General features: G+C 41.8%; 1 protein-coding gene across 1 annotated transcript in view; it reads right to left on the bottom strand.

Moving 5' to 3' along the window:
• Window positions 1-4,412: 4,412 nt before the first annotated feature.
• Window positions 4,413-18,631, bottom strand: part of LOC113425898 (disintegrin and metalloproteinase domain-containing protein 32-like) — a 32,017-nt gene continuing 17,798 nt past the window's right edge. Inside the window, exons 12-21 of the mRNA XM_087969810.1 lie at window positions 17,996-18,194; window positions 16,838-16,927; window positions 14,924-15,122; window positions 13,348-13,453; window positions 12,096-12,279; window positions 10,226-10,306; window positions 8,795-8,912; window positions 7,150-7,309; window positions 4,858-4,902; window positions 4,413-4,482 (exon numbers count right to left, since the gene is read on the bottom strand). Of these exons, the coding sequence (XP_087825936.1) occupies window positions 4,473-4,482; window positions 4,858-4,902; window positions 7,150-7,309; window positions 8,795-8,912; window positions 10,226-10,306; window positions 12,096-12,279; window positions 13,348-13,453; window positions 14,924-15,122; window positions 16,838-16,927; window positions 17,996-18,194 (1,192 nt within the window). The 3' untranslated portion in view covers window positions 4,413-4,472. The remainder of the gene's footprint in view (window positions 4,483-4,857; window positions 4,903-7,149; window positions 7,310-8,794; window positions 8,913-10,225; window positions 10,307-12,095; window positions 12,280-13,347; window positions 13,454-14,923; window positions 15,123-16,837; window positions 16,928-17,995; window positions 18,195-18,631) is intronic.

Raw genomic sequence — 18,631 nt, 5'->3', positions numbered from 1 at the left:
CCTCCCCCTCCTTCCTCATCTCTCCTCCTCTCTCCTCCCCTCTCCTGCCTTTTCTTCTCCTCCGTCTCTTCCTCCTCCACCTCCGTCTTCCCCCCACTTCTTCTCCTCCTCCTCCTCCTCCACTTCCACCACTTCTTTGGGGGGCGGGGGAAACAAGTTGCCTTTTGAAAAAGTGCCTTTTGAGTATGTTCAGATAATCCTGGTCCTGAATTTTGCGGGGATTTTGGAATACATTGAAAACGCATCATGGCCATTCCCAACAACGGCCCTACAGGTAGTCCTCAACTTAACAACAGTTCATTTAGTGATTGTTCAAAATTACAACGGCACTGAAAAAAAGTGACTTACGGCCGTTTTTTTCATACTTACAACCATTGCAGCAGCCTCATGGTCACTGATCCAAATTCAGACACATATCAATCAACTCATCTTTATGACAGCTGCAGTGTCCTGGGTCATGTCCCCTTTTGCGACCTTTTGGCCTTTTGAGCCCGAAATTTCTGTTGCTAAGTGAAACAGTTGCTAAGTGAATTTTGCCCCATTTTTCCCATCTTTCTAACTGCATTTCTTAAGCGAATCCATGCAGTCATTAAATTGGGGATTCGTTTTTTTCACCGAATCTGACTTCCCCCGTTGATTTTCCTTGTCAAAAGGTCTTCATAAGGAGATCCCATGACCTTGGGGCACGGCAACAGTCGTAAGTATGAGTTGGTTGCCAAGCATCTGAATTTTAATCATGTGTCCATGGGATACGGCAATGGTCATAAGTGTGAAAAACGTTCATAAGTCACTTCTTTCAGTGCCATTATCAAATCAAATCAAACGTATATTGTCAATGCACATGTGTACAATGAAATTAAAATGATAACTTTGAATTGACACAGACTTCAGAGGGTAATTAGGACTGCAGAAAAAACAATGGCTACCCACCTGCCTTCCTTGGAGGACCTGTATACTGCACGAGTCCAAAAGAGGAATGGGAAAATATTTACAGACCCCTCACATCCCGGACATAAACTGTTTCAACTCCCACCCTCAAAACGACGCTATAGAGCCCTGCACACCAGAACAACTAGACACAAGGGGAGTTTTTCCACAAAAGCTATATCACTCTGCTAAACAAATAATTCCCTCAACACTGTCCAACTATTTACAAAGTCTGCTCTACTATTACTATTAACCTCTCATCATTCCTTATCGCCCATCTCCTCCCACTTGTGACTGTTTGACTGTAACTTTGTGGCTTGTATCCTTATGATTTATATCGACCGTTTCCTAATATGATTTGATGGCTTATTGTACCCTATAACTATTATTAAGTGTTGTACCTGATGATTCTTGACTCTTGACGAATGTATCTTTTTTTTATGTATACACGGAGAGCATTTGCACCAAGACAAATTCCTTGTGTGCCCAATCACACTTGGCCAATAAAGAAAATTCTAATTCTATTCTATTCTATTCTATTCTATTCTATTCTATTCTATTCTATTCTATTCTATTTCTATTCTTATTGTACCCTATGACTATTATTAAGTGTTGTACCTGATGATTCTTGACTCTTGATGAATGAATCTTTTCTTTTATGTCCACTGAGAGCATTTGCACCAAGACAAATTCCTTGTATGCCCAATCTCACTTGGCCAATAAAGAATTCTAGTCTAGTTTAATCTAGTCTAGTCTAGTCTAGTCTAGTCTATATTCTATTCTATTCTATTCTATTCTATTCTATTCTATTCCATTCTATTCCCTATTCTATTCTATTCTATTCCCCATTCTATTTCTATTCTATTCTATTCTATTCTATTCCATTCTATTCCCTATTCTATTCTATTCTATTCCATTCTATTCCCTATTCCATTTCTATTCTATTCTATTCTATTCTATTCTATTCCCTATTCTATTTCTATTCTATTCTATTCTATTCTATTCTATTCTATTCTATTCTATTCCATTCTATTCTATTCCATTCTATTCTATTCTATTCTATTCTATTCCATTCTATTCCATTCTATTCCCTATTCCATTTCTATTCTATTCCATTCCATTCCATTCTATTCTATTCTATTCTATTCTATTCCATTCTATTCCCTATTCTATTCTATTCTATTCTATTCTATTCTATTCCATTCTATTCCATTCTATTCCCTATTCCATTCTATTCCCTATTCCATTCTATTCTATTCTATTCATTCTATTCTATTCTATTCTATTCCATTCTATTCCCTATTCTATTCTATTCTATTCCATTCCATTCCATTCCATTCCATTCTATTCTATTCTATTATTCTATTCTATTCCATTCTATTCCCTATTCCATTTCTATTCTATTCTATTCCATTCTATTCTATTCTATTCCATTCTATTCCATTCTATTCCCTATTCTATTCTATTCTATTCTATTCCATTCTATTCATTCTATTCCCTATTCCATTCTATTCCCTATTCCATTCCATTCCATTCCATTCTATTCCCTATTCCATTTCTATTCTATTCTATTCTATTCCATTCTATTCTATTCTATTATTCTATTCTATTCCATTCTATTCCTATTCTATTTCTATTCTATTCTATTCCATTCTATTCCATTCCATTCTATTCCCTATTCCATTCCATTCCATTCCATTCTATTCCCTATTCCATTTCTATTCTATTCTATTCTATTCTATTCTATTCTATTCTATTCTATTCCATTCTATTCCCTATTCTATTCTATTCTATTCTATTCTATTCCATTCTATTCTATTCTATTCCATTCTATTCTATTCCATTCTATTCCCTATTCTATTCTATTCTATTCCATTCTATTCCCTATTCCATTCTATTCCCTATTCCATTCTATTCCCTATTCCATTCTATTCCCTATTCCATTCTATTCTATTCTATTCATTCTATTCTATTCTATTCCATTCTATTCCCTATTCTATTCCTATTCCATTCCATTCCATTCCATTCCATTCTATTCTATTCCATTCTATTCTATTATTCTATTCTATTCCATTCTATTCCCTATTCCATTTCTATTCTATTCTATTCCATTCTATTCTATTCTATTCTATTATTCTATTCTATTCCATTCTATTCCCTATTCTATTTCTATTCTATTCTATTCCATTCTATTCCATTCCCTATTCTATTCTATTCTATTCTATTCTATTCTATTCTATTCTATTCTATTCTATTCTATTCTATTCTATTCTATTCCATTCCATTCCATTCCATTCCATTCTATTCTATTCTATTGAATGGTCACTAAATGAGTTATTGTAAGTCGAAAACTACCTGTACTTTCAGGTGTCTTTCCTGGAGAAAAAGGATTGTGAAGCACACAGGAGTTACTTGGGGATAGCAAGAGGACAACTCTTAACTGCAAAAGGGCACACGCAATGCGCTTACAGACTTTTGGTACTGCGGGCTTTTATCGTCCTCTTCTTTTAACAACCCCATAATCACTTGTGGGGTGGAATCTGGGCAACTGAATGGAACTGAGTGTTGACTGGTGGGATGCCCTTCCTGTCGCCAATGCGGAACATATTTTTTTCAGCAGATATATATTGTAGCTGCTCAAAAAGCTGACCAAAAAATAATGGAGGTGTGTGGCCCACATCCATACTAAAGTCACCATCCTCATTGAAAGACCCCATAATCCCTTGCGGGATGGAGTCTAGGCCAGTGGCCCCCAACCTTTTTTGTGCCGCGGCCCGGTACCTGCATCACAAAATGATCCGCGGCCCGGTACCGGCATCAGCACGCATGTCAAGGCAAGCCGAGCCGAGCGACCGGCCAGCCAGCCGTCCCCCGCTTCTCCCCGCCACCTTCAACTCCTCCTTTGTACCTTTGTCGATGGACTTTGCTTCGGGACGGCTTCGGGACGGTCGCTCGGCTCGCCTTGCCTTGGGTGCTGAAAGAATCCTCGTGCCTTAGTTTCGTTCGAAGCCCCCCCCCTTCGATGAAACTAAGGCGCGAGGATTCCTTCAGGACCCAAATGCCGCTTTCCAACCGGAAAAGCTCACCCGGAAGCACTTTCTCGTCAAACAAGATGGCGGCGCCCAGCAAACCGGCGGCCCGGTAGGAAATGTTCCACGGACCGCTACCGGTCCACGGACCAGTGGTTGGGGACCCCTGGTCTAGGCAACTCAATGCAGCTGGGTGTTTACTGGCCGGATGCCTTTCCTGTCGCCAATGCGGAGTTTTGTTCAGCAGATATATTTCTCAGTGTGCCCAGAGAGAGAAATATCTGCCTCTACCCAGGATCGAACTCACAGCCTTCTGATTGTGAGGCGAGGGCTCCGCCTCTAGGCCATCGCACCATTCCCACACCCGTACTAAAGTGGAACCTAAAAAGTCAATCATTCATACTTTTAAACCGTGATTTATTAGATGGCATGAACATGAATGCGCAGTGATCTTGCGTTCTCTTTTCTTCCTTGGAGAGCTGCTGTGTAATTTTCCTCTGCTCGCATCAGGTCTGTTTAGCTGAAACTTAAAAAGTCTTAGTAAAAGTAAATGACGAGAATTAGCCGTCCGACAACTGTTTGTTTTGTTGTTTTGTAAATAAGGAGAAGGGGGGAAAACACACACACACACACACACACATCCCTTTCTTAGGCTGATTGATAAAAGCTCCCCCACCCCCCGAGATACCAATTCTACCAGAAGGGGTAGAGAAAGTCCAGGAACATTTGCTATCCCATGCATCTGGATTTTACAATCCTTCCTTTCTGCCTTTTTTAGAATTAAAACGGAATAGGAAAAAAAAGGCAGCGGTTGCTCTTGCAAAATAAACTCCCCCTTTTCCAGAGGCCAAAGAGGGTTCTAGATTGGAGGTTGCCCACCCCACTTTTCTAGAAGGCTTACCTTGTTTTTTCCGATGTGTTACTCTCTTCTGATCTAGTATAAGACCTGTCAAGAGGATTTAAGAGAGAGTTACAACGTTTTGTATAGGTGACCCAACCATTATTCCGATTTCGTTTTGAAAATACATTCACCGTATTGCCGTCTTTTGCTAGAGCTGCCATAGCAATCAAGATGATTTTTATTTAATGTCTCCATGCATAAGCGCACCAACGTGCCTACCGTCCCTGTCCTATTGTTTCTCTTATTCTTCTTTTATTTTTCTTATATGTACCCATTTCATGTATTCACAACTATGTATACACTTATACTTATTATCTTGTAAACAATTGGCAAATCAAATAAATAAATAAATAAAAAATAAATATCCCACCTTCAGGGGTGGGATTGAAAAATTTCAGCAACCGGTTCTCTGCCCGGTTGCTGGGTGGGCGTGGCAAGACTAGCTGGAAATGTAAGGAAACTCCAGATGAAATAGAAATAACGAGGAAAATTTGGATGTGCGCAGAAATGGATAAATGGACAGAAGAGTTTTAAAAGATAAGGATGAATCTGATTATTACAAAATATGGGACGAGTTTTATCACAGGTTGGAAAAAAGGAAGGATCAAGAAAATAAGAAACGATTAAGGTTTATGTATATATTATATACTATGTATGTAGAATGTAAATATGTACTATTTTTTTATATGACTTGGCGATATAAGACAACTATGAGGGTTAAGATGATTGCACCGTGTTCATTGTTTCTTTTAAATGTCTTTTTCTTTCTTTTTTGTGTATATTTAATTTTAAAAAAATTTCAACAACTGGTTCTCTGCAGGGTTGCTGAGTGCCGTCCATGGTGGGCATGGCCTACTCAGCCTCCTGCACCACAGTGGGGGGGATGGTTTCACCCACCCCAGGCTCCGGAGGCGAAAATGGCCTCCCCTTGGGCTCCGGAGGCCCTTTGAAGGCCGGACTTCCAAGAGGCCCGTTTTTCTGCCCTCCCAGAGTTTCTGCGCAGGCCCTGCACTTATCTGGCCTCCAAAATGGGACAGGTGGGGACTCCTGGGAGGCATGGGGAGAGGTGGGAGGGGCCAGCCTGTCCTTGAAAATATCAGTTCAGCGGGCCAGGTGTAAAATTAGCAACCGGTTCACCTGAACCAGTCCGAACCGGCTGAATTCCCACCCTTGCCTGCCTTTGTTACTTTCATAAACAACTCAAGGCAGCAAACATATCCGACGCACCTTCCTCCTCATGTTTTCCCCACAGCAACAACCCTGTGAGTTTATCTGGGCTGAGAGAGAGAGAGTGACTGGCTCAAAATGACCCCGTCAGCTTTCATGGCTAAGGCAAGACTTGAACTCACAGTCTCTTGCTATCATCAATTATTTTCACTTTCAACTTTTTTTTAAAAAAAATGGGGGGGTTCCCCCACCCACCCACCACCCACCCCCATTCAATCAGGTCTGATTCTCAGAATCCGCCTGGACAAAAACCCTGCAGTTTTCTTAGCAAGATTTTTCAGGAAGGATGTTGCGTTCTTCCTAGGGCTGAAAAGGAGCGATTGGCCTAAGGACGCCCAGGTGGCTTTGTGCCTAAGGTAGAACTCGAACTCACAGTCTCCTGGTTTCTAGCCTAGGGCCTTAACTATTGCATCAGTTTGGGAGCAAATATTAAAAGTTCTATGTTAGGTTGGGCCACACGGAACTCAGGGAAGGGAGGAGCGGAAAGTTTGTCGATGAAAAAAAAACTGTAAATTCAGTTCTGGGGCTAAAAATCCATTCCTGGCCTCAGAAACATTATTCTGTAATTCTAAACATACGCCTGTCTGCTAAAATACCATTTTTGTTGATTCTACTTCACCGGCCTTTCAGTTTTAGCCCAAATCAGTAGAAATATTGACACACACCCCCCCCCGAAAAAAATTGTGATAATTAAAAAACACAAGTTAAGCAGTTCCGTTCAGCTAAAGAAAGGGAAAGGACATGATTTTAACAGACCTTTAACCTAATTTTGCATTTCTGACCTATCATGCAACCTAAAATGCAAGTTGCTCAAACTGTGTGATTTTCTTAACGTTGCAAGGGTAGACTTAGAAGAAAAGAAATACTTGTAAAAGAAATATGTTCCCTGCATGGCGTTGGGGAGGCAGGGAACTGCCCCAAGCAAAACCACTCTTTTTATGGACGTGGTGGCTGCCATCTTGACTTTTTTTTTTTTTTGACCCTCCCTGCCACCCGTACACCTTTCTTAAAATCACTGAACCCTTCGGGAAGGTTGAAGGTCGACCCTGTTTCAAAGCAACTTACTCAGAATCCTCATCCAGGTCGTCATCTTCGAAGCAAGATTTTTTGATACGTTTCCATTTGACACCCAAAAGGGTGCTTCCAATAATAATGGGAAGGAACAGGAAAATGCTAAGCAGGATCCATGTCCGCATACTGTCTTCCCTGGCCTTTTTTTCAATATCTAGATAGAAAGAAGCCATCGGCGTCAACGATGAACAGCCCTCTCTCAACGGAGCAGGAGGGATACGGCATTGCCTATCTCCAGTCTACAAGAAAGTCCTTTCAGCCGTTTCAAGAAGACTCCACCACACACCCATTTGCACCGCTCCGGTGACGCTGAGGACACAGATAAACCTCCAAGTGGCCTCAACGACCCTCTCAAAGGATGCAAATGACCAGCTGTCTGCAAGAATATAAATCCTTCCATTCCCCAACATCCAGAGCTGAAGAAGCTTCTTGCATGAGAAGCAAAACGTCTTCAGAAGAAAAGTCTAGTTGCCTCCTGAAAAAAAGCACCTTCGGGATAGATAGAAACAGAGTTCACCCAACTCTATAAATCTGGATGGGTTCTGTGGTTGTGACGGCTGGGCAACCATGCCAATGCATGGAAAAACAACCAAATCCAGATAGAAGTGGGCAGGTGTCTGGAGAAATCCTTAGAGGTGTCTATCAGGGGCAAGTGGAGAACGGTGCAATCAGATGTCACAATACAAACCCATAACTTAAGGTGTCCAAAGCCAGAATTCAATACAATGGGGTTAGGTTTTGCATTATGACATCATCAGGTGTTCATCATACATGTCCTCTCGTTGGGAGATGTCAAGAAAAAGCATGGAATGTGGGAATGTGAGTTGTACAGATAGGTCCTTGACTTGCAAAAGTTCTGTCAACTCATAAAATATTCCTATGGTCTTTTTAGAGTTGCCAACGGAAAGGGAGGGGCAGAGCAGTGCAGCCGCTTGCAAAACCAAAACTGCATTCCATAAATGTTTTCAAAGTGACTAGGTGACTGAAGTTTCTGCTGTGCAAATATCTAACTGGAGAACATGATTGATGACTCTGGGCTATGGATGTGTCCCATTGGAGAATATGGATTACGATACACCCAGGAGGTGGGGGGAAAACTCAGGGGTCAAAGGTGACAATGAATTGTGTGTCTCAGGGTCGGCTGCATGCAGGCAGTGCCGGCATGTTTACTCCTAATAAATCCTTTTGAAGTTTTGGAAGTTTGGCTCGAGACTCATGATTTAAATGGGGGTCACTGCCAGAATCCTGACAAGTTCACTCTAGTGACCATTCAGAGTTACAACAGCACTGAAAAAAAAGTGACTTACAATTCTTTTTTCAACACTTACGATCATGGAAGCATCCCCATGGTCCAGTGGTGGGGCTGCCACTGGTTGAACAACCGGCTCTACAACAGTGTTCGCACGGTGTTCAAACAACACCAATTTGAACCTCATCAGCTTACAATTTAGGGCAGCCATGGTAAGTAGAACAGTTTGCAAGAACCGGTCCGAACCGGCAGCAGCCCATACAGTGCCATGGTCACATGATCAAAGTTCAGACACTTGTGTCAAAAGAAAGGGCAGGCCTCTGACCATTCGAAGGGCCGGATTGATTGGTTTGGCTGGAGAACGTCCTTGTAAGATAACAAGTGACTGACCCAAATCCAGATAGCGAAGTCCGCTGTCAATGCTTCCTCCCATAGGGTTTCCTTTTATTCGGCAGTCTGGTGGAGCCCAGCCTGGGTCGCAGTGGCAATTTCTTTTGTTGTTACATACCTGGAAAACCAATCAGAGAAAATCTGGATGGATTTAAATCTTTCAGCTAGAGTCACTTCCAAATGGGAGGATACTTTTGGCGAGTGGAAAAAGTTGTCAAAGAAAGGAAAGGAAAGGGAAAGGAAAGGAAAGGAAAGGAAAGAAAGGAAAGGAAAGGAAAGGAAAGGAAAGGAAAGGAAAGGAAAGGAAAGGAAAGGAAAGGAAAGGAAAGGAAGAAGGGAGGGAAGAATGAAAAGAAAATGGAATAGAATGGAATGGAACAGAACAGAACAGAACAGAATAATGGAATATGGAATGGAAAGAAAATGGAAAGTAAAAAAGTAAAGGAAAGGAAAGTAAAGTAAAGTAAAGTAAAGAAAGGAAAGGAAAGGAAAGGAAAGGAAAGGAAAGGAAGGAAAGGAAAGGAAAGGAAAGGAAAGGAAAGGAAAGAAAGGAAAGGAAAGGAAAGGAAGGAAAGGAAAGGAAAGGAAAGGAAAGGAAAGGAAAGGAAAGGAAAGGAAAGGAAAGGAAAGGAAAGGAAAGGAAAGGAAAGGAAAGGAAAGGAAGAAGGGAGGGGAAGAATGAAAAGAAAATGGAATAGAATGGAATGGAATGGAACAGAACAGAACAGAACAGAATAATGGAATATGGAATGGAAAGAAAATGGAATGGAGTGGAATGGAATGGAGTTCCTCAACTTTCAACTATTCCTTTAATGACCATTCAAAGATACATCAGCATTGATGAGCCCCGATGGCGCAGTGGTTAGGGTGCAGTACTGCAAGTAACTCCTACTACAATTTGGCAAATCGAATCCCACCAGGCTGAAAGTTGACTCAGCCTTCTATCCTTCTGAGGTGGGTAAAATGAGGACCCAGATTGTTGGGGGAAAAAGACACTTAGAGTGGGCTGTAAAGCACTATAAAGTGGTATATAAGTCTAAGTGCTATTGCTATTGCAAAATGCCTGGTTTTTGACTTATGACTGCTTTTCACTCTTACAATCATGGCAGCATCCTCAGGTCCAAGGTTGAGAAACATTGCACTAGGGCAGGCCACGGGTTTCAAACTCACGCCATCACATTGCCGTCTCGTGATAGATCACAATGTTTTTCCCCTTCACGTGGCCTGCGTGTGAGGCATCCGGCCTGTGGGTCCCCAATTTGAAACCCCCCTCTGGCACTAGGCCAACCTGGTCTCCAACTCCAAACTGGCTTTTTCGTGATCAAGAGTCTCTCTATCTCCTCTTTTGGAAAGAAATTCCCCCTTTTTTAACATTTCATGGGAAATATATTATTGTTATTGTTGTTGTTATTGTTGTTGTTATTTACTTACCCCATGTCCTGAGCATTTTTTCTTAAAATCACAATCATTATTCAGAACATCATAGCTTTCGCATTTTTGTCTGAGGCAAATCTACAAAGAACAATATTTTTTTCCAGGTTTTAAAACAAGAAATGCTTTTCAAAAGGCTTCATTTATTGGTTAGTTAGACTGATGTGCTGCATTTCCTCCGGGAGGTTAAGGCATTGTATCAAAACCCTCTCTGCTCTCATTGTTCTCCCCCCACATAATACTGTGAGGTGCAGCTCAGAGGTGGTGACTTGACGGAAACTCGTCGTGAGAACTTGTCCCAAGGGTGCTTTTTTTTTTTTTTTTCAGGAGGAAAAAAAGATTTTTTTTCTTTGAAGACATTTCGCTTCTCATCCAAGAAGCTTCTTCAGCTCGGACAGGAAAATGGGGGAATGGAAGGATTTATTTTCTTTGCAGACCAGGGGTGGGATTCTACTGGTTCGGACCGGTTTGGGCAAACCGGATGTTCAATTTACATCTGGTTCAACGAACCGGTAGTTGAACCGGCCGGCTGGCCCTGCCCACCCTTCCCCTCCCAAGAGTCTCCACGTGACCCATTTTGGATACAGGTAAATGCACGGTATGCACGGAGGCTCTGAGAGGGCAAAAAACGGGCCTTCCAGAAGGCCGGAAACAGGCTTCCGTTTCCGGCTTCCGGGGGGCCTCCAGAACCCGGGGGAGGCCATTTTCGCCCTCCCAGAGGCCTGAGGGAAGCCTCCGGAACCTGGGGAAGGTAAAAAAAACGGCCCTCCTAAAAGTTCCAGTAGGCCACGCCCACCATGGCCACGCCCACCCGGCAACCAGGCAGCGAACCCATTGCTGGGATTTTTGAATCCCATCCTTGTTGCAAGACAGCTAGTCACTTGCATCCTTTATAGGGTCTCCTGCTTGAGCAGGGGGTTAGACTAGAAGACCTCCAAGGTTCCTTCCAACTCTATTATCGTCATGTTCTAAGGAATCTCCATCTCCTAAGCCTCTACTAGGGTACTGATACATCACTGGACAGATGTGTAACATGTAAGCTCGGAGGCACCCATATTTGACGAATTCAGGACCAACCCTTGGTAGAAAGCCAAAGTCTGAAATTCTAGATGCGAAGAAAGATGGTATTGTTGCTGTTGTTGTTGACCCTAATTCAAAATATTGTCATGTGGATGATGACCAGTGACAGATTTTTAGATGGCTGGTCACACAGCCAGATGTTTCCACTGTCAGGATTCCGGCAGTTACCCCCATTTAAATCATGAGTCTCGAGCCGAACTTCCAAAACTTAAAGAAGGTTTATTGGGAGTTAACATGTCCGGCACTGCCTGGATGTAGCTGACTCTGAGACACATCATTCACTGACACTCTTGACCCTGGTTTTCCCCCACCCACCCCCTGGGCGTATCATAATTCATATTCTCCAATGGGACACCTCCACAGCCAAGAGTCATCAATCATACTCTCCAGTTAGAATTTTGCGCAGCAGAAACTTCGGTCACCTAGAAACTATCTTTGAAAACATTTATGGAATGCAAGCTGCCCACTGCTTCCCCCTCCCTTTCTGTTGGCAACTCTAAAAAGACCAGAGAAATATTTTATGAGTTGACATCATGTAGATGAAATCTGGCAATCTCATTTCATCCACCAACTTCATTTCATCCACCTAGGATAAGCTGATCTTGTTGTCCGATGGTGTTGTATCAGTATCATCTCAGAAAGCATTATTGTTAATAAATATTATTGATCTATATTGATCGTCGGCTTTTCTCCAGATGTTTGCACTACCAAAATGTGACATGGCCCAGTGCAGAATTAGTATTACTTAGAACATCACTGTCATCATCCTGATCCAAGTGGTTTTCCTTACCTTACCAAGTCCGCATTTTGTTCCCTCTTTCACCATCATAGGGTTCGGTGTGCCATCTGGATGGTTAAGGTCCAAGGACACACAGACAACGTTCTTCACCGGCATATACAAGACGGGAACGTTAAGTTTAGTGTAAGGAGTGTCGTAGGGATATGTGCAAATTAACTTTCCACATTTGAGATCCCTGTAAAATATGAGGTGAAGATGATGAAGATGAAGGGGAAGGGGTAGAGGAGGGGTGGAGAGGGGAGGGGAGGGGAGGGGAGGGGAGGGAGGGGAGGGGAGAGGAGAGAGAGAAGAGAAGAGAAGAGAAGAGAAGAGAAGAGAAGAGAAGAGAAGAGAAGAGAAGAGAAGAGAAGAGAAGAGAAGAGAAGAGAAGAGAAGAGAAGGGACAATGTGCATTAAAGTCCACAATCTCCAATACTGGAAATGAAAATTATTATCTGTAAAAATAAATAAAATAGGATAACATAATATATAGTGCAGTGCAATACAATATAACATGTAATAACATATATAATCTGCAATCTAATGTAATATAGCAACATATAACACATCAAACGTATAATGTGATGTGATATGATGTGATGTAATCCATTATAATTAATTAATTTATGATACAATTACTCAGTGAAATCCTTGCATCCAGAAGTTTTCAAAAAGCCATTTGTCTTAAATGGTACAGGATCTCCTGCTGGAGCAGGGGGTTAGACTAGAAGACCTCCAAGGTCCCTTCCAACCCTGTTATTCTATGTTCTATAATCTGGTCCAAGAAAACTCAGGCCAGGGATTGAACCTCATTCCCTCCTATAGCCCCTCTCTCCAAAACAGAGTGCCAGGACTCCAGCAGTTACTCCCATTTAAATCATGAGTCTCTAGCCAACTTCCAGAACTTAACGATGATTTATTAGGAGTAAACATGCCGGCACTGCCTGGGTGTAGCCGACTCTGAGACACATCATTCATTGTCACCCTTGAGCCTGGTTTTCCCCCAACCCCCTGGGCATATCGTAATTCATATTCTCCAATGGGACATATCCACAGCCAAGAGTCATCAATCATGCTCTCCAGTTAGAATTTTGCACAACAGAAATTTCAGTCACCTAGTTACTATCTTTGAAAACATTTATGGAATGCAAGCTGCCCACTGCTTCCCTCTCCCTTTCTGTTGGCAACTCTAAAAAGACCACAGAAATATTTTATGAGTTGACACAGAGAATTTCAACGTATTCTTTATTGCCTAATCACCTACCGAGAAGAGCAAGTTTTAAATTTCCTTTTGAAATCGACGCCACAGTGCCCAAATCTATCAGCCTGGTTATTCACTTCGTAGCAGACTTGCGGGGCGTTTCTTGACCCTATATGTTTTTGGCAGAGTTTGGTTAGAAGAGCAACTATATCACTCGCAACTTTTTCCCTCGCAATGTTTTAACTGATATACGGATATAACAGTTTGTCCCAAAAGTGCTTTTTTCAGGAGGCTACTGGACTGCCTTGTTTTTTCCTTTGAAGTTGTTTTGCTTCTCATGCAAGAAGCTTTATATAGGATTTATATTCCTTGCAGACAGCTGGTCATTTGCATCCTTTTAGAGGGTCGTTGAGGCTACTTGAAGATTTATTTGTATCCTCAGTGTCATCTGAGTAGCCCAAATGGTTCCTGTAGTCTGCAATTTTTCCTCTGGAAATCTATTCCTACTCCGGGTTTTCATACCCAATTGTATAGCTAAAAGTCCAGCTGTGATGACCCGGGGCATGGCACAAAGGCAACACAGTCACATAAGTAAGAAAAGACCCTTTAATACCTCCAACTTTGCCCCCAATGTCCAGTTACCTTCAGCTGGAGAAAAAAACTCTCCCAAGAACAGTCTTTAAGTGAAGGAAATTCAGTCCGAAAAGGAAGTACATATAAACTGTAAATAAAAACCCACACAAACCACGCTGCAGCAATTAACTGGACAGGGCAGGATAAGGAATTGCAGACTTCAAAGGCCAACAAAACACACACAGTTGGGATGACGCCAGGAACCCAGATAAGCCTCGACCATAAAAGATAACTCACAATTTGCTTTCAACAAGTTGCTGTGTGCAGCCTCCCTTTGTAAACACTGTGTTCCCAGCTGCAACTAATGAAGGGAATCAAGGCCCTTTCCTCCCCCGTAAGCCACACAACTCACGTTGCTCCCTTCTCTATTCCTCCCTGCGTACCCAAGGATGAAGAGAGGGTAAGCCTGGATCTTCCTCTGAACTCCCTCTCCTTTGTTCTACCTCTCCCCTGCTCTGCCCAGCCGGACTTTGCCCTTCCCCAGTTTCTTCCACAGCCAATGGAGCCACACTCCCACTCCCTGTCAGCTGCTCGGCCTCCCCCTCAGAATCAGATTCCGACAGGGGTATGACACTAGCTGTCTGCAAGGAGTATAAATCCTTCCATTCCCCACTATCCAGTCAGAGCTGAAGAAGCTTCGTGGATGAGAACAGAAATGTGTGTGTGTGTCTGTGTGTTCCTGACTAGCCAGTCTCCATTTAGTTTTGTTTCATGCTGTAAACTGAGGTGAGCCTTAGAGTCATTCTTTCTCCCCACGGCATGCTGGTATCCATCGTTAGGGGTAATCTGTAAGCAGCAGCTGATCATTCCCAAGAATTATGATAAAGAAACCTGACACAAAGCTGATGTTAAAAAAAAAAAAAGGCCAAGAATCATCTTTGTGCACACAAAAAAGTGATCCCAGGAGAAAGGTAGGGTTGCTTGATGGTGTTAAAGTATGGTCAGGAAAGACCTTGTCTGCATTAAGGGGAGAGGGAAAGAATCAAAATTAGCCATTTCAACATACGTGATCCGAAGAACTCCTGGCAGTGCAAGTCGGCTGATTGACAAAATCCACCATAACAGAAGCCGGTGTTAGAAGCACAATCAATACCATTTTGGACGTAAACATTGCCCGGGCAAATAGCCGAACTCCCATTGCAATACTCGGGAAAGTCACAATTCTTGTCTAACGCTTGTCTACATATTGTGTTCCTTGGCTTGAACTAGGCAAGAAGATAAAAGAATAAAATGGAAAAGGAACAATGTATCACGTTATATTAATAGCATAGCATAGCATAGCATAGCATAGCATAGCATAGAACAGAGCAGAATAGAATAGAACAGAACAGAACAGAATAGTGGAAGGAAGAATGGAAAAAAAATGGAATGGAACAGAAAATAATGGAACTGAATGGAATAGAATAGAATACCGAATAGTAGAGTAGAATAGAATAGAATACAGAATAGAATAGATACAGAATAGAGTAGAATAGAATAAGGAGAGGAGGGGATAAAATAAATATTAGATAGAATAGAATAGAATAGAATAGAATAGAATAGAATGAGAGAATAGAATAGAATAGGAACAGAAAGGAGAGAGAGGAGAATAGAATAAATAAATAATGAAGAATAGAATAGAATAGAATAGAATAGAATAGAATAGAATAGAATAGAATAGAATAGAATAGAATAGAATAGAATAGAATAGAATAAATATTGGATGTAGAACAGAATACAGTAGAGTAGAGTAGAGTAGAGTAGAATAGAATAGAATAGAATAGAATAGAATAGAATAATAACTTTATTGTCACTTGAATGTACTCTAATCGACATACATTAAAGTGGAATTTTGTTGCATACAGCATACAAGAGTCACCACCTCCAATTTTATACCACATAAACATGACAAAACAAACGAATATAAAATTATGCATGTACCCACATATATTACATAACACAGAGAAACAACACAGTCTAGTTCAGATGTGTACATGTCCATGGCAAGAAAAACGAACCTTGCGAGTTTACCAGATGGATGGCATAGGGAACAAAGCTGTTACAGAATCTGGTAGTCCTGCTAGAAATACTTTGAATCCTTGAAGTAGGATTCTTCAAGGGGAGCAACACAAACACACCATGAAGTGGGTGGGTGGGGTCTCTAATAATGCTTTGTGCTCTAAGCACAGAGCGCTTATGAGCAGCATCCTGAATAACGGGAAGCGAGTTTCCTATTATCTTCTCAGCTGTCCTCACCACTCTCTGTAGGGACTTTCTACCTGAGGCACTGCTGCCACCAAACCAGACAGTGATGCAGTTTGTTATACACTATGTTACATTGTACATAATATTATGAAGAGTTGATGACTAGGAGTTTCTTAAATAAACTGGAATTCAATGCAGCTTCAACAGCAGTGCTAGCGTGAGAAAATCACATGCCGATCAAGAACAGGAAATCGGGGAAATCCAGCACTTCAAATGAATACATACATTTATTGCATGCTAACGCTCTCCGCAAGAATCTGGACTACTAATGGTCAAAGCAAATTGGCGGTAGATAAGAGTCAACGGAATTCAAGGTGGGCTGGACTTAAGATCTCTTGTGGGACCGAAGCGATTCCAAACTGATGACGTGTTTCAACCCTCCCTTGGGCTCTGCCTGGTCATCTCCCACAATACCTGACTTATATAAACATACATGAAGCTACATTTCATATAGCATAAATTTCCAGGTGATCTTTAAGGACAACCTCCTATATCCCCAAGGTCTAAATCCTGCCCTTTTATTCCCGCATTTCTGAGTCTCTGGATATTTGGCCAACTCTCCTCTCGTCCTCAAGATTGGGAAGCAGCTGCTTGATATTCACCCGATAGTTCTATCAGGCCTAAACCCCACCGCTTTGCACTTCCTCCCTGCTTCAAGGACTTAGGGATGCCTTACCTTGCAATCTTCACAGCATAATTCATTACTGCACACAGCTCCCCGCTGAAACGTACAACTGCTGGTGCAACATTTGCTCCTCTTGCAATGCTGAAAAACACAATCATGAGATGGTTGTCCCAAAGGTGCTTCTTTTTTCAAGAGGCAACTGGAACTGTCCCGGTTCTTCTTCGAAGATGTTTCGCTTCTCATCCAAGAAGCTTCTTCAGCTCTGACTGGAGGGTGAAGAAGCTTCTTGGATGAGAAGCGAAATGTCTTTGAAGAAGAACCAAGACAGTCCAGTTGCCTCTCCTCTTGAAAAAAGCACCCTTTGGGATGCACTGTTAAGGCATTTCACTTTTTGATAAAGAAGAAAGCTGCAACTTTAATTTCAAGGTATTTAAAGGAGAAGAAGAACCGAGGAAGAGGAGGAGAAGAAGGAGGGGGAGGAGGAAGGAGGAGGGGAGGAGGAGGGGGGGAAGGAGGAGGAAGATAAGGAAAGGGGGAGGGGGAGGGGGAAGAGGATGGGGAAGGAGGAAGAGGGGGGAGGAGGAGAAAGGGGAAGGAGGAGGAGAGGAGGGGAAGGAGAAGGAGGAGGTGGGGGAGGGGTACGTGGGAGGAGGAGGAGGAGGAGGAAAGAGGTCAACAAGAGAAGAAATGGTGAAATGAGCAAACAGGAAAAAAACTGTTTCTTAGTAAAGACAGTTCATTTGCAAACAGGGAGATCCAACTATTGTTGCAAGGTAAGTAAGCATGAAAAACTCATCTGGAGCCCCTGAAAGAGGACAGCATCCCTATTATTTATTTATTTATTATTCATTTATTATTTATTTATTATTTATTTATTATTTATTTATTTATTTATTTATTTGATTTGCCAATTGTTTACAAGATAATAAGTATAAGTGTATACATAGTTGTGAATACATGAAATGGGTACATATAAGAAAAATAAAAGAATAAGAGAAACAATAGGACAGGGACGGTAGGCACGTTGGTGCGCTTATGCACGCCCCCTACAGACCTCTTAGGAAAGGGGTGAGGTCAATAGTAGACAGTCTAAGGTTAAAGTTTTTGGGGTTTGGGGAAGAGACTACAGAGTCGGGTAGAGTATATTTCAAATAACATATTATATTATATTTCAAACAACACGCATGAAAGTGGTTCTCAGATACTCACCTCAATGCTCCCGCAATCACACTTCTCTCCAGGTTCCAAAACACCATTCCCACAAGCTGGTTTGCCTTTGGGCAGTTCCTTCCGAGAGTACAGCTTCAAATCTGGCCGATTAGAAAGGCAAGGGGCGCTCCTGAACTTAATGAAGTTTTGGAAGTCGACAATGCTACAGCTACTGAATTTTTTAATTCCATTCGAATTACTGAAAGAAAGACAAAAAAGGCGAAAGAACAAGTGACATTACCATATAGCCACCTATCTTTCCAATATATATGTATCCCAACTATATGTCTGTAGAGATTCTTAGTCATCCAGGTCATGGAAGGTGGTTTTTTTTTTTTTTTTAAGGAGCCAACTGGACTTTCTTGGTTTTTATTTTGAGGATGTTTCACTTCTCACCCAAGAAGCTTCTTTAGCTCTGACTGGATGGTGGGCAATGGAAGGATTTATACTCCTTGCAGACTGCTGGTCATTTGCATCCTTTTAGAGGGTTGTTGAAGCACTTGGAGGTTTATCTGTATGCTCAGAGCCACCTGAGTAAACCTTCAAGTACTTCAACAACCCTCTAAAAGGTTGCAAATGACCAGCTGTCTGCAAGGAATATAAATCCTTCCAGTCACTATCCTGTCAGAAACTAAT

This window comes from Notechis scutatus, chromosome 7, assembly GCF_049901735.1.
Source record: "Notechis scutatus isolate UNSWTSFEM ecotype Mainland chromosome 7, rNotScu1.2, whole genome shotgun sequence".
Classification (NCBI taxonomy): Eukaryota; Metazoa; Chordata; class Lepidosauria; order Squamata; family Elapidae; genus Notechis; species Notechis scutatus.
Note: the sequence above shows the minus strand (reverse complement) of the source record. Positions and strands in the feature narration are given on the sequence as shown.